The 27,674-nt window shown below is 42.5% G+C and overlaps 1 protein-coding gene and 1 pseudogene across 1 annotated transcript in view; one reads left to right on the top strand and one right to left on the bottom strand.

Moving 5' to 3' along the window:
* Positions 1 to 15,201, bottom strand: part of FAM234B (family with sequence similarity 234 member B) — a 35,448-nt gene extending 20,247 nt beyond the window's left edge. The window contains exons 1-3 of the mRNA XM_066264521.1: positions 15,157 to 15,201; positions 5,448 to 5,846; positions 2,478 to 2,576 (exon numbers count right to left, since the gene is read on the bottom strand). Of these exons, the coding sequence (XP_066120618.1) occupies positions 2,478 to 2,576; positions 5,448 to 5,846; positions 15,157 to 15,193 (535 nt within the window). The 5' untranslated portion in view covers positions 15,194 to 15,201. The remainder of the gene's footprint in view (positions 1 to 2,477; positions 2,577 to 5,447; positions 5,847 to 15,156) is intronic.
* A 1,935-nt stretch (positions 15,202 to 17,136) lies between these two features.
* Positions 17,137 to 19,611, top strand: LOC136319309 (ATP synthase subunit alpha, mitochondrial-like; annotated as a pseudogene).
* Positions 19,612 to 27,674: the final 8,063 nt, after the last annotated feature.

Here is a 27,674-nt window from a genome sequence, read left to right as displayed (position 1 = left end):
AGATATCTCTGGGATGCTATGGACACACTGTGTTGTCTTTGTCCTTACGGACCTTCCTGACTTCCCATCCATTTTCTGACTCCTCTTCTTCCAGATGATGATGGGTTATCCCTTCCCCACCAGTCCGTGACTCCCTGAGGCAAAGACCAGACTCATTTTGTTTAGCTAAATATAATCAGCATAGCTCTATGTAAGGTACACAGCAGACATTCAATACATAGTTATCGAATGAATGGATAAACAACAGAAAAAACAAGTAAAAATGCAATCCTTCTTATGCTTAGTGGCACAGATCTTTGAATCTACTGTCTGGGGTTATGGGCACGGCAGTTTGACGTAAGTCAAAAACATGAACTTCACAGCCAGACCCCCAGGATTTGGATCATTTACCAGCTGGGAGACATGGGGCAAGTTCCTTAGCCTATGTCTGTTTCCCCATCTGCAAACAGGGGATAATAATATTAGTCTACCTCATGGGACTGAGTTGAGAGATAAATCTGTCCATAAAATGTGGCCTGACCTGTGGTGGCGCAGTGGATAAAGCGTCGACCTGGAAATGCTGAGGTCGCCGGTTCGAAACCCTGGGCTTGCCTGGTCAAGGCACATATGGGAGTTGATGCTTCCTGCTCCTCCCCCCCTTCTCTTTCTCCTCTCTCTCCCCCCCTCTCCTTTCTAAAAAAAAATGAGTAAATTAAAAAAAATTTTTTTTAATAAATAAAAACTAAAAAATGTGTTATGGACTTCCAATGGTACATAGCACATAGAAAGTACCATATGTTAGCTATGTTATTATTTTTACAATTGATGGCCAAATCAGGCTGGTTTGTATTGTATCCAACCAAACCTATGACCTTGTCATTATGAGTCCTGATATGTTGCAAACCATGGAAAATACCAGGTGCACAAAATAAATCAATAAATAAATCTCTAAATCTAAAAGCGGTTGGGGGAAATTTTTACTTCAAAGGCTAACTAATGAGTCATAGGCAGGAAAAAATATAACTCAGGTTCAATCACATAAAAGTCAAATTCATGCCCAGAGGTTCTCTCTGTAACAGAGCCATGCCCAAACTGCTTCTACATAGTGCACAAGCCCCAGAGAGGGTTTCCTAATAACATCAGAGAGGCACACGGCCTAGAATTCTCTAAAATAGACCTAGATGTTTATTCCAGGGACTGGATGAGTAAAAAGTAGCTGCTACGGCATCCCCAGCCTCCAGCTTGAGCTCCTGTACCAGTTTATAGACTATAGTTCAAATCCACCTTAATGGAGGCTCCATGACAAACCAAAGCTCCCGCGTCCCTATGCTGAAAATGCAACATTTTTTTTTATTTTTTGGCCACTGCCATGTATAACAGCTGGGTCTCAGGACACAGCACACGCAATTAGGATAGGCGGTGAAAAGTTTAATAAAGAGACAAGAAAGACTGGTCAGGGTACAGGGAAACCACCAAGAACAGTACAGTTCCTCAGAACTGTTACCACTCCCAGGGCCAGAGGGACAGGGGAGGAAGTGATTAATGGAATCCAGAAAAAGAAAGTCCTGTAAGAAGACCACCTTGACAGGAGCTGCGACCTGGGATCAAGGATGCAGCCAGACTGAGGTACCCTCAGTGGGGAGAGACAAGAGGAATACACACTCCCTCCTCACTCTCTTCCTCTCCTCCGATTTCTTGCCAGTGCTCCCCTTGGCCAAACCCAACTGGAAGTCCGCAGGCAAGGGAGACCCTTGAGGTAACCCACACCGGCTGGCCTCCCAAGCCAGAGAGCAGGATGGAGAGCAGAGACAAAGGCGTGAACAGGAGGAGGAAGAGGAAAACACCCAGCCGAGATGTAAGTTAGCACATGAACAAAAGCTTTCTGCTGGGGATGGGAATAGGAGAGTCAACATTTATTGACATCTGAGAGACTATGGAACACTGGCTGGGAGAAAACTCAAGACACCTAAGAACTAAAGGCTAAACCCTGCAGGTGTGTGGGCAGGTCACTTCCTCTCTGCGTCTCAGCTTCTTCACCGGACTGGTAACCACTGAAGGATCCTTCCAGCTATCAAGCTCTATGGTTACTTGAAAGGAGGTCCATTTACACGCAGGGACTTTCTTTTTTTTTTTTTTTTTTTTTTAATTTTATTTATTCATTTTTTTAGAGAGGAGAGAGAGCGAGGGAGAGAGAGAGACAGAGAGAGAGAAGGGGGAAGGAGCTGGAAGCATCAACTCCCATATGTGCCTTGACCAGGCAAGCCCAGGGTTTCGAACCGGTGACCTCAGCATTTCCAGGTCGACGCTTTATCCACTGCGCCACCACAGGTCAGGCTAGCAGGGACTTTCTGATAGGGTTTGTCTTGTATGACAGAACTACACTGGCCTTCTAGTCGCTGCAGACCCTTCTCCACAGCGCCCTCAGGAGATGCCTTCTCTCCCCGCACAGCCCTCTGTCAGGGCGCTGCCCCTGCAGCACTCCAGAAGACGGCTCTTACCGGCTGCACTCCCATTCCTTGGAGTCACAAAGGAGAGAAGTACGTCTCGCAGGCCATCTCCGTTCACATCAGCCAACTCCAATGGAGACAGGGCCCCACCTGGAAGACATGTAAAAAATCCTTAGCAAGGTACCACCAACCAGTTTAAAAAAGAAATGAATACAGAGTGCCAGTAGTTGCAAAAATAATCAGGCAAACTTTTTCAGTCCCTAGGTAAGAGTAGACACCATTCTGCCTATTCCTCTCACTAAAGACAGCTAAAAACCCTGGATATTATAAATAAAACACATATAAGATGACCCTGGAAGTTGGGGAGAAGGCAGACCAGCTAGGGACTATGAGTGAGACCCAAGGAATGAGAAGGTGATGACTCCTCTGGGTTTTCTTCTGGCCTCAGCCATCCCAGGCTGGGTACTACAGAAATGCCAAGATACAGATTTTTAAAAAATGCCCCAAGAAAAGCTGGCTCGCCCAGTCTAGCAAGGCAGAACTGTTTTGGACACTAACTGCTCTAATCCAGCCAAACAACACAGATAAATAGTGGCCCCACTCCCACAGCAAAGGCCAAATGGGAGCCTAGACTTCCATCCTCGCCCGAAGGTAACAACGCACTCCCTCCCCCCACCAGGGTCATGTCAGAGAAGGCCAAGTAGGAAGCCAGGACTTCCACCCCTGGCAGGGCTAAGGCCTTCCACACACCTGGGGGCCTCTAGTTCTAGCCCATCCAGAACTGACGAGGCCACCCCCTTTCCCACCCCCTCCATGGCAATGTCCACAGAGGCCGAGTGGATGCCTGGCTTCCATCTCCACCTGGCAGTCACAAAGTAGGTAGTGTCACCAACCCCCCCCCCCAAACAGTGTGGAGTCAGAGCATGCCTACCAAATTTGGAGAGAACTCACACATGGCTATGGAAATATAAACAGGTACAACGACCATAAAAAATACTCTAACACAAACTACTTAGATTGAACAAGCACAAACCATACGACTGAGCAGATTCACTCCTAGGTGGATGCCCTGGAGAAATTCTTATACACTGTATCAGGAAATATGTTACAAGAATCTTCTTAGCAGCATTAGATTTTTTAAATGGAAGCTACCTGAATAAATATTCATCAACAATAAAATGGATTAAGAAATCATGAGATATCCATACCATGGAAAATTACACAGTGGTGAAAATAAACCAACTCTAGCTATGGCACCTCAATATGAATGAACTGTAAGAGTATTTTTTAAATGTTGAACAAAACAAAAGCCATTCATCACTACATGATTACATTCATATAATATTTAAAAACAGGCAAAATTAGAGACTATATAGCTTATGGACACCTATGTGGTAAAACTCTAAAGAGAAGTAAAAAAATTCTCATCGCAGGAGACTGGAACCCTCTGGCTGGTAGAGGGAGGTGGAGGCGGAGGGACACGGGTATTTCAGAGGCCATTATATGCTGTCCTGTTTCGTAAACTGGGTGTCGGACACACCAACAGTTCATTACTAGTTTTTACACTGTATTTAAATATTACAAGGGCTTACTTAGAAAAGTCAGAAAAGAAAGGACGAGAGAGTTAATGTGGTAGAAACATAACTTAAGTCACATCTAATCCAACCAGGATTAGAGAAGTGTCAGAGATGAAATACTTCTATATCAGGGTGCTACAGGCATGTGGGAAGACTGCAGAGGAAGGAAAACTAGTCCTCTACCCTCTTAGGGTTTCTACTGGAAGTCCCCACAAGAAAATGAAGACCCAATGGTGGGGAGGCTTACGTGCTTATACCCCAGGTTCAACAGCAGTGGCAACTGTAGAAAAGCAACTGAAATGTATGTGGAGACTAGAGGCAGATAAGCATTATAGCAATGTCTGTTTGGACACACTTCTCTTGGCCTCAGCTCCCTGTCTCTGGGATAAGAATATTTCCTTCCGCCTTCCTGGTATAGGAAGAACATGTTTCACATGGGAGTTTCATCTCCTGATTTCAGGAAGAATTGAAGGTCAGAGAGGCCTTCTTGCATCTGCTGTTATTCAAGTGCCTTGGAGTTAAAATAATCAATATGCTAAAGCACTATATTTGGGGGGGGGGTGCATCCTGAACCCCTTCAGCTTAATGCAGTTTACAAAGAGACAAGACTGCTCAGCAGTGACAGTTCAGATGGCGTCCCCATTCTCGACCCAGATCAGGCTATTTTAAAGAAACCTGCTCAAAATGAGACAAAACAGAATGACTTGGGCAGCATCATCTTAATGAAGCATCAAGAAAAGAAAAGTTGCTATAAGAAAGCAACTCTCTTATTTAAAAATAAATTATTTTAAAATTCAAATTTTAGGTTAGGCTTTTATAATCAACAAATGCCAGAGGGTCCTACAAGAGCACTGGGTTCTGATCTGGCCAGGCCTTGAGCCTTACTTTTCTCTGTACATAGCCCTTCCTACGGCTTTGCTCTCCCCGACACAGTGTGGGCTGCACAGCAGGAACCCAGCACACAACGCTCTGTCCTATCTACATCTAATCAACAGCAACACCAACAGCCAGCCCCTTCCGCTCAGGCTGCCACCAGACTGCTCTCCGTGTCTATGGGTCTGTTTCAATGCTGTTTGTTCATTTATTTTGTTCTTTAGATTCCACATATAAGTGAGATTATATAGTATTTGTCTTACTCTGGCTTATTTTCACTGAGCATAATACCCTCTAGGTCCATCCATGCTGTCACAAATGGTAAGACTTCGTTCTTTTTCACGGCTGAATAATATTCCATAGTATTAAAATTGATAGTTACAGAATAGTCACAGGGATGTAAAGTACAACATAGGGAACATAGTCAATAATATCTTAACCTCCCAAAAGCACCATTTACACACAGAAGAAGAAATGCTATATGACACACATTAACTTTTAAAGACTTGGAGCAAATCTTCAATATAATCAGAAGTGTTACAGAATTAGGGCTGAAAACCCTGCAACTCACCTTCCTGGGGGCCCAAGTGGCGGCTCCAAGTGCTGTGCAGATCTCTGGGGGGGCAGGGGATCAGGAAAGCACATACAAGCACCAGGACCATTGAGATGACCAAAGTCAGCAGAAACACAGATGTGCGCACATAAGACACGATGGAGGAGGCTGCCTTCTGCTCCAGGCCTCCAAGGGGTTCCGAGGGGTACCCCTCTGTGGTGACCTCTGAAGGATGTGGCTTGGCCGTCCCTGCAACTTCAGCATCTGAGTCAGGCTCTGGTGCTTCTCCCAGAGGACTCTTCCCGTTTTTGACCCCTCCATTCTTCTGCTGCAAGTCAAGCACGAGATCATCTTCACTCTCGTCACTGTCAGCCTGTGTGAGGGGATCATACTCCCCTAGGTCTGGGCTCTTCTTCCCTGTGGACACAGAGAGACAGCTTCAAGGAGAGCAAGGAAGGAGAAACCCTCACCAGGTAAACCGGGGCTGGAAACATGTAGGAAAACACAGAATTAAACAAAATGAAACAAATCTAGATTCACAAGCTGGGACTTCTGTGGCTCTGTAAAACAGATACAGCATGAAGGAAAGATGGGGAGAAGGGAAAGGAAAATCACAATGTTCTAGAATTATTGCTTCCACAAGTTTATGAAACTGGAAAAGAAATAGGGAAAGCAAACTGCAAACACCTTTTTAGTTTTCTTTAAAATTTTTTAATAAAAATAAAAATCTTTTTTTAATTTCCTTTAATACATTTTTTGTTTCTATTTAGAAAATTAAATTTAATAGGGTGACATTGATCACTAAGAGTACATGGGTTTCAGGTAACCAATCTCTAAAGCACCTGAACTGCTGATGGTATGGTGTACTCATCACCCAGCCAAATCCCGCGGCCATCGCCCACTTGTTCCTCTTTACTCCCTTCACCGTTCCTCTCCCCCACGACCCTGCCCCCTAGTAGCCACTTCACTCATATCTACGTCCATGAGTCTCAGTTTTATATCCCACCTATGTGTGAAATCATATGGCTCTTACCTTTTTCTGATTTACTTATTTCACTCAGTATAACGTTCTCAAGGTCCGTTTTATGTTAATGTTTGAATCTCACTAATGAAAAAGACCATGGCTCTTGTATCATCAACCTATCACATACCTAATGTGGATATTTCCTTTGATTTTCTTAGATATGTGATGTTCCGATCTTTCCTGGGAATTCCCTAAAAGTTTAGAACAATTATTCTCTGTACGCTGCTTCTCACAGTCCCTTATTAGTGGCTTCCCAATTGTTCGAGGTAACAACTCAGAAAGTTGAACGCTGAATGCCTCCTGGACATGTTTCACTGGAAATTCACGCCTGAGAACCTTCCTGCGATTCTGATGCCCTTTCAATACATGTTTCAGTAAACAGTGTTTATCTCTAGAAACGCTATTCTGAGCATGCATTCCGGGAGGGGGGATTGAGCAGCATGCAGAGGTAGAGGGCTTGTCTTGAAGCTGGTTTACACAGCACCTGTTTTTACTTAGACCTTACGTTTGTTTGGGGTGGGAAAGAGATGACATTACAGGAGGGCTTAAGTGCACCCCCAAACAAGCCACCCTTGGTCCTCACTGCAAATGACTACATGATTTTATGCCTTTATTTAGTGTTATAACCAAGTAAAAACCGAGAAAGAGTTTAAGTTCTCGTACATGCCTTGTCCAGGGATCAGACCAGCCATCTTGGGCTCAGGCCAGTAACCAGTGCTCAAGGTGGCAAACTCAGGTTTCAAACCAGCGACCTCAGAGTTCCAGGTTAACACTCTATCCACTGCGCCACCACTGGTCAGGCAAAAAAGAAATCCTTGATGCTAATTTCTGCCTCTGGTCACTGTGATCTTGGTGATGTCACTTGATATACTATGCCTCAGTATGCGTAAGACATGAAATGAAGCAATAAAACACTATATGGAGACCCATGTGAGAAGTAAACTCTTTAGTATAAAGTTTAGTGTTTGGTACATAGAATGTCAATAAATGTTTGATTAAAAAATGAACAATCCACAGAATAATTTTATAACTTCAAGTACTTTGCAGAAAATACACAGAATATACTGAGTAATCGGGCATTCTATTAACTAGAAATTTCTATGTATTTTCACCTTTAAAGCTATTCATTTTGTCTGATAAATATTGTATTTAATTTTTAAAGGTAAAAATTATTTTAAAAAGGAAACCAATTTTTAGGAATTTAATTCAAAATAATACTTCAGGATATGCCATAGAGTCACTACAGGTTCAAGCTAATCTCATATAATATATTTATCTACTCTACTCTATGATACATATTTTATAATTAAATTAATGCTTTATTTATATTATTTATTAATTAATGCCTATAACTGTACAATTTTTAGTATCAAGTGAAAAATTTATCATCAACACCTATTAAATTCAATCTTGCTAGTCAGTTTCCACTATGCCTAAGATAAACACCTTTGCCAACATGAAATCATTACTAAAATACTGGTTAATAAAACAGTTTAAAGGAATGCATTTTATGATAGCATAAACAGGGGGTTCTCGGGTTATGACACAGTTCCATTCCTACAACAGTGACGTAACCCAAATTTTGGTGTAAGTCAAAACACACCCTAGCCCAAGTCACTTACCTACCCTAACACAGTTATAAAATCATAATCTAAAACATAAAAACACAACTAAGTCACAGAAAAATGAAAAGGACATAAATATACTGTACTGTAGTAACAGAAAAAAATGACAAAAAATGAGTAAGCTAAAACACTTATGTCTCAATTTTTTTTAAGTTTTTATGGGAGTGAAAGTTGTAAACTCAAAACATCTTCTGTCGAGACTGTTGTAACCCTAGAACCCCTTGTAGTATCACAGGCAGGAAGAAAACTTGTCGCATATGCTAGAAAAAGCTATAAAATATTTACTAAATTTATAAAAATAATTTGCAAGCATTCATTAAAAAACAAAGCTGTTGTTGAATTGGTCCCTCTAAAAAAATTATATACTTCCAGCTTGTGATGGCCAAGGAAGGGATGGATTCCTGTCAGTCACTCAGGAAACAGTCACATTCCCAAACTACAATTTATAAAATTGTTGCCGAATGCAGTGAAACTTGTATCCAACTGAGGAAGCACAGTTAGGGTAGGCACATACATCTCTGGTCTCCAGCAGTAAGTAGCTTTCACACAATTAAGGATGATGAGGACGATGAGGACTGGAAATGTCCTGAGTGCCTACTATTCTAAGCACTAGTCCAAACATTTGATCCTCAAAATAACTCTAGGTGGAAGGTATTACCATTATCCCCATTTTATCAACAAGAACACTAACATATAAAGAAGATGCCTAAGATCACAGAATTAGCAAGAAGAACCAGGATTCAAACTCAGCAGTCTGATTACAGAGTCTACAGTCCTAACCAACAAGTTAAGTTACCTCCCCAGTTCCACGGATATACAGCCAAAACAGTCATCTCTTGCTTTGAAGGACAAAATCTGGGCTCCCAGAAAGACCAATGGGCCCTATTCAACACCACACGCACAGGCTTCCATCATTATAAGAAGCAGGCCATCAGTGTGGCCGATTAGAAAAACAGCCGCGATGCAATCAATTGAGGAGAGGTGGATCTTTTTGAATCTGGATCCAATCAGGAAACAGAAACTAGACAGTAATTCAAAAAGGACAAGTTTAATATACAAAATTATTAAACAATGACAGGACAGCACATATAAAGCTGGGAAGAGCTGCCTGACCTGTGGTGGCTCAATGAATAAAGAGTTGACCTGAAATGTGGAGGTCACTGGTTCGAGGCCCTGGGCTTGCCTGGTCAAGGCACACATAGAAAGAAACTACTATGAGCCTGACCAGGCAGTGGCGCAGTGGACAAAGCGTCAGACTGGGATGCAGAGGACCCAGGTTCAGGACCCTGAGATCGCCAGCTTGAGCACAGGCTCATCTGGCTTGAGCAAAGCTCACCAGCTTGGATCCAAGGTCACTGGCTCGAGCAAGGGGTTAGTCGGTCTGCTGAAGGCCCACGGTCAAGGCACATATGAGAAAGCATTCAATGAACAACTAAGGTGTCACAATGAAAAACTGATGATTGATGCTTCTAATCTCTCTCTGTTCTTGTCTTTCTGTCCCTATCTATCCCTCTCTCTGACTCTCTCTCTGTCCCTGTGTAAAAAAAAGAAAAAGAAACTACTATGAGTTGATGCTTCCCGCTCCTCCCTCCTTATCGCTGTCTCTAAGATGGATAAAGTCTTTAAAAAAAAAAAAGCTGGGAAGAGAGCTCTAAAAGGTGCCATACAATTGAGAGGCAAGGTCTAAGAAAGGATAAACTTGGCATTGAAAGAGCCCAGATCCACCCACTTTCACAGATTGGGCAACAAAGGTTGTAATTCAGGGACAATAAATTGATAAATGGCAGAAGAAACAAAGAGAGGTAAATGCTAGGTCAGCATGCTAAGGCCCTGTGACAAAGTGGCAGCCCCCTGGTAGCCAAGGGAGTGACATCCAGCAAGGAAAAGCAGTCAGGAAAAGGGGACCTGAGTTAACAGGCCTACATTACATTCTAGCTTCCGACCGCCCTGGCGCACTGCCGTGGCCCTGGCCTCTGCCAGCATGTCAGCCAGTATTCCAGCTAGCTGCAAAACAACCGCCCAGATAAATATGAATGACAATCAGAAAGGAGCCATCATTAATAATCAGTCATTCTGTAAGATACTACATAGTTCTACAACTATTCGAGAAAGAAGTTACAACAAAACATCAAACAAAATCAGCTAAAGAACAAATGCTGGACAAATAATACCATGAAATGTAAGAAGTAATGAACAGGAACTTCCCTATGGAATCCAGGAAATTAAAGAAAACAGCCTTCTCTGAAATAAGAAAAAAATATAATAGTTCTAAGGAGACATCACAGCTCAATTGAAAAGATGACAAGTAAACAAGCAGGGTTCAGAAAAATGGAAGAAAATAATAAAACAATTTTAGAAAAGATATTGTTGGGATCAGCAAAAAAGAACAAACACTGCTCAAAACAAAGTCAGAGACATAATAGACAGACTGGTGAAAATTTTTAAAAATTTTAAAAAATAAACAAGCTGGCAATTCTGAGCCCTTACTATGCACCGTTTCAAGCCCTTTTACTGTCTTATCTTAGTAAGTCTTCATAACAACTCTCCGAGGTAGACATATTATTATCTCCATTTTAAAGATGAAGACGCTAAGGTTTGGAAATTTAACGAACTGCCCATAGCTAAAGAGCAAGAAAGTGATTATACAAGAATTCAAATCCAGGTAATCTGGCTTTGAAGTCTGTACTATTTGCCTCCATGGCTTTTAAAAGGAGTAGAGCAATGCTTTAAAAAGGACTAGAAAGAAAGGGATGAATATAGAAAACAAAGGTGATCCAATACATGCATAACCGAAGAAGAACAAAAAGAAAATGCAATCAAAACAGTATTTAGGCCTGACCTGTGGTGGCGCAGTGGATAAAGCGTCAACCTGGAAACATTGAGGTTGCCGGTTCAAAACCCTGGCTTGCCTGGTCAAGGCACATATGGGAGTTGATGCTTCCTGCTCCTCCCCCTTCTCTCTCTCTCTCTCTCTCTCTCTCTCACTCTCTCCCTCCCTCCTCTCTAAAATGAATTTAAAAAAAAACCAAAAAAAATATTTAAAAGATATTAAAAAAAATAAAGTTTCTGCAATGAAGCAAGGCCTAAAACTGCAGAATAAAGGATACAAGTCCTAAGAAAAACTGACACAGAATAATCAATATTTAAATATATCGCAGTAAAGGCATTAAATTTCAAGGACAGGGCCCTGGCCGGTTTGCTCAGCGGTAGAGTGTCGACCTGGCATGCAGGAGTCCCGGGTTCGATTCCTGGCCAGGGCACACAGGAGAAGCGCCCATCTGCTTCTCCACCCCTCCCCCTCTCCTTCCTCTCTGTCGCTCTCTTCCCCTCCCGCAGCCGAGGCTCCATTGGAGCAAAGATGGCCCGGGCACTGGGGATGGCTCTGTGGCCTCTGCCTCAGGTGCTAGAATGGCTCTGGATGCAACAGCGACGCCCCAGAGGGGCAGAACATCGCCCCCTGGTGGGCATGCCGGGTGGATCCCGGTTGGGCACATGCGGGAGTCTGTCTGACTGCCTCCCTGTTTCCAGCTTCGGAAAAATGAAAAAACAAAAAAAATTTCAAGGACAAAGAAAGAATCCTATGAGCAGCCAGGCCAAGGGAAAAGAATCAAGTCACTAATGCTGACAACAAAAATCAGGCTGACTTCTCCACAGTTACAAACACTCCTAAAAGATCATGCCATAATATACATAAGAACTTTTCAGAGAAAAAAACATGGGGTATGAAGTACTAGAACTCTGATCCAGACATGACAGTTTTGAAGTATAAAGGCAAATGTGCAAGGACTCAGAGGCCATCTAACTCTTGTGTCTTTCTTTTAAAGATTATAAAAGATCAAGAACAATTCTTGTCTAAACTCGATAAATATTTACTTTTACACTATTAATAGTATATATTTTTCCTGATAGTGCAAAGACAAACCTCAGCTTAGTTATTACAGACTGCAATTCCAATTATAGAACTCCTCAGTAAAGATTTTTTTCTAGCTATGTTTCACAGAAAGGCAAAAAGGATGTATAAACATCAACTCTTGAGGCTGAGGAGCTACATCAAAGCCATGCTTCTAAGCCCAGGGTACTTTAGCACTCTCTTCTCGGATGATCTCAGCCACCATCCACATTTTAATCAATGAAAGGTTTTCAAAGTATAAGGGGAAAGACACTGATTTCACAATACATCAATAGAAATGAGCTTTTCATAGCTATCACTTTTCCCCAGAGGAAAACTGAGGATGCTGGTTACATACTATTCCCAAAATGGTGAGCAAAAACATCAATATGAAAAGCAAACTGTATCATCGGCAACTGTATCATCCCCAAAGGTTTCCAGTAAATATACTATAATATATACTATTCAACGACATGTACTATACTTTAGATTACACTACACACTCTACTTCAACTAAAGATAAATAATTCACATCATGGATTACTTTATTCTGAGCATATAATCACTCTAAATTACACATAATAACACAAAGCTCTATAATAACGTTATGCTCTGATGTCCCCTTTAGTATTTGGCCTTCAAACTTTAAAATGAACTAAAAATACATATACTTAAGAAATATATTGTCCCACAGGCTGCTTTATGAGTGTCACATTGTTCTTCTGTTACTAATTAACCTCACTCTAGGCATGTGAGCCAAACATCTTTCCACCCTGAGCTTAGTGGAAGGGTATGAGACAGTGAAATACATCACCAGCAACTTCACAAGGTTGAGAACATCTGTCATTACCTCACTATTACATCAGGCCTTCCTTCAAGTATCACATTCATAATGATCATGGTGCTAATGATGAAAATAATAATAGCTAACACTTATTGAATAACGTGTTGAAGTTTACCAAACTCTCAAGTATATCCACCTCTTTTACTTTGCCAAATAACCCCATGAGGTCAATATGTAGTGGAGTGTGTGGAATACAGTCAATGTTCCATAATAATATTACCATTGTACATGAAAAAACTAAAGTTTAAAGAGATTAAGTAACTAATCTGGTAATGACTGGGTTTGAATTCAAACCTGTCTCATGCTCTTAGTAGCCACTCTATCTGCTTCCTTACACATAAAACAGGAAAGACACCACTGTGATAATCATTTCACAACACATACAAATACTGAATTGTCATATTGGATACATAAAATTAATGTTTTATGTTATTTCTGCCCCCTTTAAAAAAATAGTGATGACATTAACTAAGGTAATATGACACAGTAACTCAAACAGGACAGCAAACTCATAATCCCAATGACAATGTATCCAAAACAAGCTAAAAGAAAACAACTTTTACCTAATTTAAAAGCTAAAAATTATATTTGGAGTGGAAGGGAGAAAAGGCAAGAGGGAGACCAGCTAAAGTACAAATCAAAAAAAAAAAAGAAAAGAAAGAAAGAAAGAAAAGAAAAACCTCAGGAAGCGACTCCATATTACATAACAGAATATATAGCCATTGTATCTAGGCCTAAAAAAGTATCAAACGTACTTAACTGCTCATGGCACGCAGCTGTCCAAACACAAGGCCCAAGAACCAGACTGTGTTTTCTCTACCCCATCAGATGACCAAGTTACTGCAACTGAATACTTCAGGGAGTAATAATGCCACAGCCTCAGGATGTGAGAATTCACAATTCAAGAGTTTTGAAAGCAAGATTTTCTTGCATTCCCATCCTCACAGAATAGCTATTACCTTACCTGGGGGTGAGAGAGGTGTGGCGTGGGGGAGAAACTAAAAGAAAATTATAAAGCAAATGTGTCTGATAGCTCATTACACCCCCTTGGGAGGATATCATCCTACACCAAGAACACACAAGGCTCTTCTCCTCAAAGTTAATGAATCCTGCTGGTACAGGGACATGTTCCCTTTTCATTTCAATGTCACATACACATTCCAAAATAAGTATTATCAACGTTCCTCCCAATGCTCTAATAAGCCTATGTAAAAAGCAATGTGTTAGGTCATGAAGTCTGGAGACAGAAATGCAAATTTGTTCCACATCCATACCCAATGCATCCATCCACAGCTCAGAGTAGCAGGCTGCAAGCTCCCTGAGAACAAGGACCCTGCAACCCCCTGCACCTTGTGCTGGCTACCCACCAGACACTCAGATGCCAGTGAAAGCAACTGCTTTTCCCACTAATCCCTTAAGTTAGCAGCAAACAAATGTTTACACCTTAATGTTTAAATTTTATTTAGATAGAACCACAAACATTTTAAATTTTATTTGGGCAGAATAAAATTTACATTTACTAAAGTAACAAGTTTCTAGCAGCACAGTTTCATCCTGAAGGTCAAAAACAAAACAACGAACAAAAACCTTGGAGCTGCTGCCCAAAGTACTGAATTAGCTCTAGAAGCTGTTATCACCTCTAGAGCCTCTTTAAAGAAGACTGTGTATATTATCTGCAACTTGCAGGTGCCACGTCATTTCCCTTCTAAATGCTTAGCCTGGACGGCCAGAGACTGACCAAGTGGAATCAAAAGCCCAAGATGTAGCGTTAAAAGACCCCCAGCATTCAAGTCCAGGTTTCCCCAATATTGCCTTGCAACTCTGGACAAGTTAATCGGCCAAATAACTCCCATTTTCCTCTTCTGTAAACTCGGAGGGATAATACCCATCGTTAAGTGGGGAGACTGCTCGAGAGGGTCATATACCGTCCTGCTCCCCGCCCTCGGCTCAGGTGCAACCCAAGAAAGAGCTGGAGGCTCAGCGGTACGCTGATCGTCCGCGACGCTCTGGAAAAGATGCTCCCCTCACCAGCCCTCCCCGAGAGGAAGGCGACGCGCGCTCTGACCTTCGCCACCGCAGCAGCGTCGGCCCGCTTCCAGCCACCTGCCCCGCGAGCCTCCCACGGTCCCTTCCCGCGAGTCTCGCAGGCTCGACCCGCGCCCGCGATCCCTGACCCACCTGGTGCCACTAACCCCAGCCCACGGGGACTGCACCGCTCGTCTCCATGCGCCTGCACCTCTGCCCAGGTTGGGGCCAGCCCTCCACCGCTTCACCCCCAGAACCTCGCCTCCCCATCCCCCCAGGCCCGACGGGGGCGGGGTGGTCGCGAGGCTGCAACTCCTTACCCGGGAGCTTGAGCGCTCTGGACAGCACTGTCGCCATGGCGGAGTCCGCAGTGCGCGTGCGCGCGCCCGATGCCTTTCGGGAAATGTAGTTCCGGGCGGGCGGTCCGCTGGTTGGGGACCTGAAAAGGTAGGGGCCGCGAGGCTAAACAGGGTCAAGAGCGGAGGCCCGCCTGCGGCTTCGGCGCACACCAACACATTCCGCAGGCTCTTCTCCCGCCCACTCGGAGCCAGGCCTCTCACTTGGCACTTGACTTGAGTCTCCCTTTCCTCCACAATGAAATGGGAAGGTGATAACTACCACGTAGACTTGCAGTGAGAATGTAATGATATACCCGATGTTAACGGAGGCGCAGGTTGGGAAATGCGCCCTGGGCTTTGGAGTCAAGATAGACAGGATTTCAATCCTGCTTGCATCCCTTACTAGCTGGGCCATCTTGAGCAAGTCACTTGGTATGACTAAGTTTCAGCTTCATTTTTTTTTAAATGGAGACAATACTATGTTTTTCCACAGCTTACTGTAATAATTAAATTATATAATCTGTTTAAAAGCCGCAGCGCACAATAGGCAACTGTCTCTGTTTCTTAGGTTAAAGATCGAAGCTTCCTGGAGCTCTAACCCTCAGTTCTTATTACCAGTTTCTCCACCAGGTAGAGGAATTCTTATTACCAGTTTCTCTACCTGCAGCTCCTAGCTTGAGGAGTAGGTAGTAGAAACTGACCTGCTTTTCCTCACAGGCACCAAGAGATCGGCCTTTTAGTGCAGTAATGGTGAAGATGTTATCTAGTCCACCCTCCTTGCTTCACTGAAGAGAAAACTGAGGTCTAAAAAGGTGAAGTAACTTCTTAATGTCAAACAAAACCTCTAAGGAAACTCTCAGCTCGGAGGCTGGCCCATTCCCCTGAGAAACTGCAGATAAGACTATCCTATGGTCATATGATATTTTTCTTTCTCTGCCTGGCGTATTTCACTTAACATAATAGTTTCCAGGTCCATCCATGTTGTTGCAAAAGGTAATATTTCCTTCTTTTTCATGGTCCCATAGTGTTACATTGTATATATGTACCACAGCTTTTTAATCCACTCATCCACTGACGGATACTTGGGCTGTTTCCAGATCTTCGCTATTGTGAACAATGCTCCATAAACATCATAAACATGGGGGTGCATTTCTTTTTATTTTTGAATCAGTGATATGGTGTTCTTGAGGTATATTCCTAAAAGTGGTTTGAGGAATCTAAGAAACAGTGTGAACTGAGGAACGGAATTGAGACAGAGGAGGGATCAAAGGGACCAAAGGAAAAGAGGACAGAGGGAAAGGGGATGATAGGATGGGATAAAACTGAAGGGAAGGGGGGAGGGTGATGTTGGGAAGGAGTCAAGGTGATGCTGAGGGGAATACAGGGGAGGGGGATGCATTCGGGGTGACACTAGAATCTATATAAACACAATAAATTAAATACATTAAAAAAAAAACTATCCTGTAGGTGAAATCTGAGACTCTTAAGAAACATCCCAATTGCCCGTTTTCCCAGGGGGAAAAATGTCACTGACTTAGAGCAGACTCTGCAGCGGGGTCGTGACTTCAAGCCCCACTGCACCATTTCCTAGCTGTCAGATCCAGGGCTAGTTGCTCAGTCTCTCTGCCTCAATTTCCTCACCCGCAAAGTGGGAATGGAATAGTTCCTATTCCACAGAGTTGTCCTGAGAATTAAAGGAATACATGCAAAGCACTCAGAACAATGCTTGGGGCCCGGAAAGTGTTTTATAAGTGTTAGCTCTTATTTTGTTAATAATTTTTTTTTTTTGACAATTGAACAACAATAATAAATGTAATAAGAACTTAATGGGATATTATTTTTCCGGCCTTCTACAATACCCCAAATTTCTACTTTGTCACTTCTATGAAGGTACAATCAAAAACCATATCTGAGTCAGTCCTGAGACTGCGGCTATGGAGGAACTACCAAGAAGCTGTGAAAATGCTCTCTGTGTGTGTCACCAAGGCCATGGCCCTGTGCCCTTCCTTCTCGCTCTAGTTTGGTCTCCAAAAATGCTTTGGGGTCATCCTTCATTGCTGCAAGGAATCGCCATGCCTCTAACACCCATCTTCATAACACTGGCATTGCTGAGATGTCCCCTATTCTTTTTTTTTTTTCTTTTTTGTATTTTTCCGAAGCTGGAAATGGGGAGAGACAGTCAGACAGACTCCTGCATGCGCCCGACTGGGATCCACCCGGCACGCCCACCAGGGGGCCACGCTCTGCCCACCAGGGGCGACGCTCTGCCCACCAGGGGGCGATGCTCTGCCCCTCCGGGGCGTCGCTCTGTTGCAACCAGAGCCACTCTAGCGCCTGGGGCAGAGGCCAAGGAGCCATCCCCAGCGCCCGGGCCATCTTTGCTCCAATGGAGCCTCACTGCGGGAGGGGTAGAGAGAGACAGAGAGGAAGGAGAGGGGGAGGGGTGGAGAAGCAGATGAGCGCTTCTCCTGTGTGCCCTGGCCAGGAATCAAACCCGGGACCCCTTGCACGCCAGGCCGACGCTCTACCACTGAGCCAACCGGCCAGGGCCATCCCCTATTCTTGAAGAGTGGATTCTTGAAGCTGACACCTCGGTTGACTTTGAAGAGACTAGGGTTTCTTAAGTGTTAGTGATGGTATTGCCTGAGTACATGGGCTAAGGAATGGTCAAGCAGAAGAAATGATAGTTTTCTTCAGGTTAAAGGGTATGTCTCTGAACTTGGAACCCAACAATGTTGGTGTTATCCTGTTTGGAAATGATAAACTATAGTAATTAAGGAAGGATATATTATGAAGCTAACAGGACCCACTGTGGATGTTCCCATTGGGAGGAGCTATTGGAACATATAATAGGTGCCCTTGGTAATATCATTGATAGAAAGGGTCTAATTGGTTTTAAGACCCATAGGTGAGTTGGCCTGAAAGCCCCTGGGATCATTCCTCAAATCTCTGTGCAGAAACCAATGCAGACTGGCTTTAAAGCTGTGGATAGCTTGGTGTCCATTGGTTATGGTCAGTGCAAGCTGATTATTGGTGATCGACAGAATGGCAAAATATCAATTGCTATTGACATAATCATTAACCAGAAACGTTTCAATGATGGGTCTGATGAAAATATGTCCTGTATCTACATTGCTATTGGTCTAAAGAGACCCACTGTTGTCTAATTGGTGAGAGACTGACAGATGCACATGCCATGAAGTAAGTACCCACTGTGGTTTCAGCAACTGTTTTTGATGCTGCCCCACTTCAGCACCTGGCTTTTTTATTCTGGGTGTTCTACGGGAGAATATTTTAGGGCAATGTTAACATGCTTTGATCATCCATGACAACTTATCCAAAAGCCTTATCATCAGATATCTTTGCTGCTGCATGTGTAGTAAGGTATTTGAAGAACTTCCTTGCTGTTTCAATAGGAATAGAATTTGTATATTGCTCTCTTTCTCCCCCTCTTTGAATCCTAGGAATAGCATGCCCTGGCAATGGAGGGAGGGGAGAGACATTGGAAGAACCTGTGAAATGTATGTCTTGTGAATCCCCACCTGTATGTAGTTGTAAGCTTGTGTCATGATGTTATGCCTCGCCCCACCTGTATGTGGTCAAAGAGTATATAAGCAGCCTCTGACAGGTTATCAGGGCTGCATGATTTGGGTAGGAGGATTGCCCCGTGTATGCTGCTAGCTTTTCATAATAAAACTCCCCAAATTTCATATTGGACTTGGTGTCTCTACATGAACCCGCAGAAACGAGGTACAATACTTTATAACACATGGATCCCCTGGTAGTGAAGCCTGTCCTCACATGTGTTCTACCTGCACTCCTGTCTGCTAACACGAGCAGTCAGAATAAATGATTTTTTGGTTGGTGGCTCCTTGACTGCTTTACCAGTCACAGAAACATAAGCTGGTGACATGTCTGCTTATGTTCCAATGAATGTTATTTCGACCACTGATGGGCAGATCTTGGAAACAGAATTATTCTACAAAGGTATCCACCCTGCCATTAACATTGGTTGTCTGTGTCCCAACTTGGATCTGCTGCCCAAACCAGGGCCGTGAAGCGGGTGGCAAGAATTAACTCAGTATCGAGAGTTTGTTGCATTGGCTCAATTTGGTTCTGATCTTGATGTTACCACTCTATAGCTCTTGAGTCATGGTGTGCGTCTGACCGAGTTGTTGAAGCAAGTACAGTATTCTCCCAAGGCTATTGAAGAACCAGTAGCTGTTATGTATGCTGGTCTAAGGGGTTATCTTGAGAAACCAGAGCCCAGCAAAATCACAAGCCCTGTTGGGCAATGTCAGGGTAGACAGAAAGATCTTAGTACAGTCAGATGCAAAGTTGAAAGAGATTGTAACAAACTTCTTGGCTGGATTTGAAGCTGAAACTCAGAAGGATTTGCAACAAACACCAGCTTGGCTTTCTCATTGTTTCTTCTAGTAGTCAGTTCTACTTGTAAAAGGATTACTCTCATACTCCAGATATACAGAAATCACCTTAAGAATAAAAATTCTAAATTGCAAACACACATATCTTATCTTACATCTATGTAGGTCATCTGGGAGGAGCAACACTACAAGTCACAGTAAGTCAGTAGTGGCTTGCCTAATATCAGATTAGTGCATTAAAACACGTTCTTTAGATATGAAAACCAACAAAAAGAATCTTTAAAGTGAGTAAAAATGTCCATTTTAGCTGCCGAAGAACAAGCTTGCTTTTCTAAGGGAGGGTAAGGTGGACTGGATTAGCCAAGTTACACAGGAGAGAAGGAAAAAGGAAATCTACCCACCTTCTTAGTGAAATAGCATATTCTAGGAGAGTCCCTTCTCATGTGATGGGAGTAAAATAAGTTTCACAGTTTAAAGTTTGGTTAAATTTTTGCTTTAAACAGTATAATCACCCAAGCACCAATGTGCATAAACAGAATTCTGTGTGTGCAGAGAAATGTGGGTGCGTGTATGCACACCTCATAGACGTGGCATCTCCAGCCTCTCAACCTCTCAACTTGCCATCCCTAATCTTTCTTTCTTTTTTTTTTTTTTGTATTTTTCCGAAGCTGTAAACGGGGAGGCAGCCAGACAGACTCCCACATAAGCCCGACCGGGATCCACTCGGCATGCCCACCAGGGAGCAATGCTCTGCCCATCTTGGGACGTCGCTCTGCCGCAATCAGAGCCACTTTAACACCCAAGGCGGAGGCCACAGAGCCACCCTCAGCGCCCAGGCAAACTTTGCTCCAGTGGAGCCCCGGCTGCAGGAGGGGAAGAGAGAGACAGAGAGGAAGGAGAGGGGGAGGGGTGGAGAAGCAGATGGGCGCTTCTCCTGTGTGCCCTGGCTGGGAATCGAACCCAGGACTCCTGCACGCCAGGCTGATGCTCTACCACTGAGCCAACCGGCCAGGGCCAAACATGCCTAATCTTTGTGGCATGTCCACTCCCACCACTCGGCTTTGCCCAAATGATTTTCCAGGGGAGCAGATGCTGAGGACTTGCTTGCTCCTGGCTCCCAGAGCTTCTCTCTGGAAATCTCTCTTGAATCTTGCTCTCTGGAAATCTCTCCCACCCCCCCACATTAGCTTCCATTTTAACACAAAAGCCACAGATTAGAACAGTGTTTGTCAAATGTAGTGTACTTTTTGTCCAATTAAAGGAAAAACTCAAAGCAGCCATCAAATAAATCAGGATCTTTGCCTTTAGCATAGAGAAAACCTGTGAGTTCCTCTCTAAGCTTCCTGGCAGAAGGTAAGTTCCACCCAAATGCCCAGTGAGGTCCCACCTGGGGCTTCCTGACTACCCAACTTGGCTTACCTCCCCAACCAGTGAAACAAGGGTGGTTGGGGAAGGATGCCCAACCTTCTGGGCTACTGTACTGCTATGAAAAGAAATTCTATTTCTCAAATCACAACTGAAGCCAAAAGATCCTTCCAATATTGATCTGCAGTGGAAGTATTCTTCCCCAATCTCCCAACCTTCCCGTACCTTGCAGAGGAAACCAGTATTTATTTGCTGGTTCTCATTAGCTTTGTGATCTCCCAAGTACAGTGGTACCTTAACACACAAGCACTTTAAATCATGAGCAATTTGAGAGACAAGCAGTCACTTGCAGGATTTTTTGCTTTAAGTCATGAGCAGATATTTGAATCATGAGCTTCTGCCACCTCCACTAGAAGGCCTGCCAAATATTCTGAAAAAGAGGAAGAAACAAACTTCCACGGAAAGGATTTTGTTGAAATGGCCTCTAAGTGAAAGTGAGGAAAGTGTGGCAAAAAAGTCAAGTCAGTGAAGAAAATGATGATTGTTGGGCAAATGAGTTTGTAAAATTTGTATATTCTGAGTTTGCTCACTTTTATTGTTAAAAATAGTGCTAGTGGAAATGCTGAGGTTGCCGGTTCGAAACCCTGGGCTTGCCCGGTCAAGGCACATATGGGAGTTGATGCTTCCTGCTCCTCCCCCCTTCTCTCCTCTCTCTCTAAAAATGAGTAAATAAAATCTAAAAAAAAAAAAAAAATAGTGCTAGGCAGCTGTCTGTGAAATTGCAAATTCCCTGCCTGCTTGGGAAGGGCCATTGTTATGTTAATGTCTCCTCCCCCTCTGCCAGCATCTTCACCTGACCTTGAAGGTAAACAAATTTCATAAACCAGTTTATTCTTTTACATTCTCTTATTATGTGTATATATATGTATATGTGTGTATTTGTTATTTACAAAGTACATTTTTTTTTTATTTAAAAGCATATAAAACAAAAAATTTGTGTGTTTTTTGGGAGCCAGAACAGATTAATTGCATTCCCATTAATTTAAATGGGGTAATTTGATTTGACACACGAGCAAATTGAGTCATGAGCTCGGCCATGAAACGAATTAAACTTATGTGTCAAGGTACCACTGTATCACTCAAAATCTCTCAGCATCCTACATAGGCTCATGATCAAATCTGGCCATCTAATACTTACCATTTCCTGGACACCACGGCCACTTCTACTGATCTTGAGCCTCCTAGTACCTTTTCCTGCTTCTTCCTGGAACCAGTATCACTATGGTCACCAGCAGCTATCAGTGAGACCACCAGGCCTTGTGGCCAGTGGTGAGATTCAAATAATTTAACAACCAGTTCTCTGCCCTAATAACTGTTTTAAGTATTAAAAAATGATATACCGAGTTTAGTTTTTCATGGATTTAATACTTAAATAAGAACAATAAAAGAGGTACACAAAACTAGATTATGTTATAAGAAAGAGTTTTAAAATTTTAATGAAAAAATATTAAATAACACCTGACAAAAAAACAATAAAATTGTTATTTAACATAATTCTATATTGCTTCTTGATTGGCATCCTTGCTTGCAATTTTTTCACCTGTGGACGGAATGAATATTACTATGGGCGCTTAGAATATGCTGTTGTGCAGATGAACGTTAAGAGTGAGGAATGTAAATTTGTGATGTCCACAATCGGCAGCTGCCCAGGCTCCCACCTTAGAGAGAACCCTGATTACAAGTGCCATTTCAACAACTGGTTCACCAAACTCAACAAAAAAATTAGGAGTCAGTTCTGCTGAACCAGTGTGAACTGGCCGAATCCCACAACTGCTTGTGGCCGTTTCTACCTCTTTTCAAAATGTGTTAGCACTTGTATCTCTCACTAGTCAATACCACTTCATATTTTAGTAGTGTTAAGATGTCAAAGCTATTTAGTGCAATGGCAACTACGGAAGACTGCCTTTCTGGTTTTTGTTTGTTTTTGTTTTTGTTGTTATATTATACTTATTGGAAAAATACCAATGCCAGGCTGCCTGTTCTTCAAGGTAAATGCCATATTTTCATTAAACAGAGATCTCCATTTTTAGTCAGGGTGAGGTAAAACAAACAACCACAATTTCAATGGTTTTAGAAAATAATTCTGCTTATGTCACAGTAAGGGTAAGCACAGGGATAGGCAGCTTTGGGGCTCTACTCCTCCTAGTCATTCAGGGGCCCAAGTTCCTTCCGGCTAGTACAGCCTCATCCTTAGGGCCCAGAGTCCTCCACTGGACATTTGTGACTTCTGTCATGCGGGAAGTTGTATGAGCCAGGCCTGAGGTGGTATATGTGGCTTCTGCCCACATTTATATAGCCAGAAGTCAGACACAGAGTACAGGCACAGATGAAAGCAGGTTTTACAGTTGTGAGTACGCAAAACAGAGTTTATTCTTGTATTAGTATTTATTAATTATTGCATTATTTACCTGTATTATTTGTCTTCTTATTGTTTTCTGTCCTTATTTATGACTTATCTTTTATGTAATGATGGCTGGTAATTTAACCAACAACCAATGTTTTTTTCCATACGACCAACTCTAAACCTATTTTTGCCCACTCCTGTATGTGTGTCAAGAAGGTATGAGCCTAGTTAAAAAAGGAAACAGTTTGATGACCATCTATCCAGTCTCAAGTCACCCCAAGTCTTTATAGGCTACAGAGCTGAGTTATAGGTGGTGGGGAGGGGGTTGAGGCATGGTCCTACTTGGAATTGCCCTTCTCCTCTAGGGACTAAAGCTTTGTTCCCGAGCTGAGGCAGTGTTTCTCAAACTTTTTGAAGTCGGGGCGCATTTAAAATCCTACAAATAATTATAGGTGCACTATCTACAAATTTCTGAGTAATATGTTCTAATAATTAAGTCAAATATTAAAGAAAAAAATAAAGTCCAAGCATGCTTTTATGGTAATTAAACAAAATAAATACAACAAAATTAAATTTATTCTGACATTAAAAAAATTTTTTGTTACATTTTTTGAGTTATGCTTTTTAGAATTCATAAAAAGGAGAGGGGTTTAAAAAAAAAAACCGAGAGATGATGTCAGAGTAATGGCGTGGTAGGAAGCGATACTGATAAATCTCCCCCAAAACTCAACAAGATCTTCAACCAGAAACAGAAAAACCTATCCTTGGAGCCTCCAGATGTTACGCAATACACCCAAAGGTATGGTCGAGCGAAAAAATTGGCTAAATATATAATCAAACCCCGAAGGAAATAGGGAGTAAGAAATGCTCCGCCTTCTTCACTAACCTAAACAGGGCTGCTTTCACTGGGAACTGAGAATATAGAAACTAAGGCGGGCAAAGGGGGTGAATAGATCCAGGCCATGGCACAAACGGCCTAACCAGGCTGTGGCACGGAGATCCAAGCTGAGGAAAAACTGTGCCTGTGGCAATCCAGTCATATAAGCTAAGACTCGCACCAAACCCAGACAAAGAAAGACAAGCGGGGCAGCCATTTTCCCCGATCTCCTCATCGGTACACGCAGATAGTGGGCGAGAGATTCCTCTGAGTGCCTCATCAGTGGGCGCTTGTGTTACCCCACAGAGAGGCAGAGTCAGGGGCCTTTGTGTGGGCCGAAAGCGGAAGCTCCGGGCCGCCCCAGCCCAATGAAAAAGCCATGCACGGGAGTGAGAGCCCATTCCAACGCTGGAGGGGTTTCACTCAGAGGGTGAGGCGGCCAGCCTGATATTCTGGTCGGCGCGCACGGAGAGTGGGCAAGAGATTCCTCCAAGCACCTCAGTTATCCCACAGAGGGGCAGAGTAAGGGGCCTTTGTGTAGGCCAAAAGTGGAATCTCGGGCTGCCCCAGCACCCTGAAAAAGCCCAAAAGCTGCACACGGGGAGGGAGCAAGAGCCAATTCCAACACTGGAACTTTTCCATGCGGGCAGGGGTTTCACTCAGAGTGTGAGACTGCCGGCCTGATATCCTGGTCTGTGCGCGCAGATAGTGAGCGAGAGTTTCTGCCAAGCGCCCCAGGAGTGGGGGCCCGCCCGTGTTACCAGACAGAGTGGCAGAGCCAGAGGTCTTTGAGTGGGCGGAAGCCCCGCCTGATTATGCTAGCAGCTCTGACTGACTGAGCCTTACCCAGAGCCCTGTGCTGAGTGGGAATAGAGTGGGGAGTTGCCAGCTCTTTGAGCCTCTTACTATCCAGGCAGAGGAAGCAGCAACCCCATAGCTGGATTATCAGGCTACTAATTGAGGAAGGAAAGACTAGGAGAAAGGCTCCAGGAACACGGACTCTCTCACTGTCGGAGCCCATAAATGCTAATGAGCCTCGACTGCCAACGAGACTACAGCATAATACATGACATCGCCATAGAGACTTATCAACTGCAAATCTCTACCTGAGCATGCCAAAGGGGCAGAACCCGGGGTACAGAGTCACCGACCAGGAAGAGGGAGAGAAAAGAAAAAGCAATAAGATAACCTCTCAAAATCAAGAATAATGCGCAGACTTTATAATCTATCCCATTTTATTATATTTGTTTGTTTGTTTCTCTTATCTTCATTCTTGATTTTTTTTTTCCTCCTCCAATTTGGTCGTTTAACTCTCTGTCGGTCTTACTCTCTCCTCTCCTTGAACTACACTACCCATAAGTGTTACATCTCCCATTATCTTTTCTTTCCTCTTCCTTTCTCTCTATGAGGGTTGCACTCCAAAACCCTTAACTCTCTCTCTCTCTCCTCTTTTTTCTTTTAAGGTTCCCTCTTTCTCTCTCTCTCTCTCTCTTTCTTTTCTCCCTCTATATTAGTTTCTTCCTTGCTCCTTTACGTATCCTCTCATTCAAACCTCAATAACGAACAAATTATCTTATCTGGAACTCAAACTTATGTTTGTGGCATCTTGGGGTTTTTTGCTTCACCTTTTTAACTCACTAGCAGTGCTCCCATCCCTGGCTCTCTATTTTATCTAGTTCTTGTTCCACTAAATACAATAGTAATTTTTTAATTTGTCCCCCCATTTTCCTGTTTCCCTCTTATTCCTCTCATCATAACTCTTAGTCAACAAACACCTAAAAGCAAATCATTTTATTCTTGACCCAAATTTTTTCCTTATTTCCTTTTTGTGGGTCCATACACCCCCTTTTTTGCCCCTTTATTACTTCTCCCCAATTCAGGCCCTCCATTACAGGCATTGTTTGTTCTATTTAGTACAATATAATTCACAGTTCACCACAAGATTTTTCTCAAGAAAGAGGGAGAGGAGAGGAGAGGAAAAAAGGAGGGGGAGGAATAATTTCCTTTTTTTATTTTTATTTTATTTTATTTTTCTTTAATTATTAATTTAAAAAAAACTCTTTTTTGATTTTTTATTTTTTAACTTTTTATTCTTTATTAAATCTCATTAATACTATCAACAAAACCACCCTCAGATGCCTTTAAGGAAGAGAAAATCAAATATCATGGATACAAAAGAAAGAGAGGTAACACAGATAGATGAGGAAAAATCTATGGAGAAAAAATTTAATATATTGGAAACCTTGGAGTTAAATGACAGAGATTTAAAATAGAAATCCTAAAAATACTCAGAAATATACAAGAAAACACAGAAAGGCAATTTAGGGAGCTCAGAAAACAACTCAATGAACACAAAGAATATATTTCCAAGGAAATTGAAACTATAAAAACAAATCAAACACAGATGAAAAACTCAATTCACAAGCCGAAAAACGAGGTAACAAGCTTAGCTAATAGAACAGGCCAGATAGAAGGTAGGATTAGTGAAATAGAAGACAAGCAACTTGAGGCACAACAGAGAGAAGAAGAAAGAGACTCAAAAATTAAAAAAAAATGAGATAGCCCTATAGGAATTATCTGACTCCATCAAAAAGAATAACATAAGAATAATAGGTATATCAGAGGGAGAAGAGAGAAAAAATGGAATGGAGAACATACTCAAACAAATAATAGATGAGAACTTCCCAAGTCTGTGGAAAGAACTAAAGCCTCAAATTCAAGAAGCAAACAGAACTCCAAGTTTTCTTAACCCCAACAACCTACTCCAAGGCACATCATAATGAAATTGGCACAAACCAACAGCAAAGAAAAAATTCTCAAAGCAGCCAGGGAAAAGAAGAACACAACATATAAAGGAAGGCCCATTAGACTATTATCAGATTTCTCAACAAGAAACTTTACAAGCTAGAAGAGAGTGGACCCCAATATTTAAAGTCTTGAAAGAGAGGAACTTTCAGCCATGAATACTATACCCATCAAAGCTATCCTTCAAATATGAGGGAGAAATAAAAACATTCACAGATACAGAAAAGATGAGGGAATTTATCATCAGAAAACCCCCACTCCAGGAATTACCAAAGGGGGTTCTCCAATCAGATACAAAGAACAAAAAAACACAAAGACACAAGTAAAAGTTCCAAGAAGAACAGAATAAAACCAAATTTAAACTGTGACAATAACAAAAAGAAAGGGGGCGGGGAGAGGATGGAGATTAACAGTAGCAAAGGACGATGGAGTGCAAAAGTACTCGCAAAATAGTGCACTACAATGAACAGGGTAGGAACCCTTTTCATTACTTAAAGGTAACCACCATTGAAAAAACCACCACAGAAGCACATGATTTTAAAAAGATGGCAACAGAGGAAAGATGTATGGAATACAACCAAATAAAAACAAAAGATAGAAAAATGAAAGAGAAGGATCAAACAAGACACAAAACTAACAGAAAGCAATCTATAAAATGGCAATA

This window comes from Saccopteryx bilineata, chromosome 1 (genome assembly GCF_036850765.1).
Source record: "Saccopteryx bilineata isolate mSacBil1 chromosome 1, mSacBil1_pri_phased_curated, whole genome shotgun sequence".
Classification (NCBI taxonomy): Eukaryota; Metazoa; Chordata; class Mammalia; order Chiroptera; family Emballonuridae; genus Saccopteryx; species Saccopteryx bilineata.
Note: the sequence above shows the minus strand (reverse complement) of the source record. Positions and strands in the feature narration are given on the sequence as shown.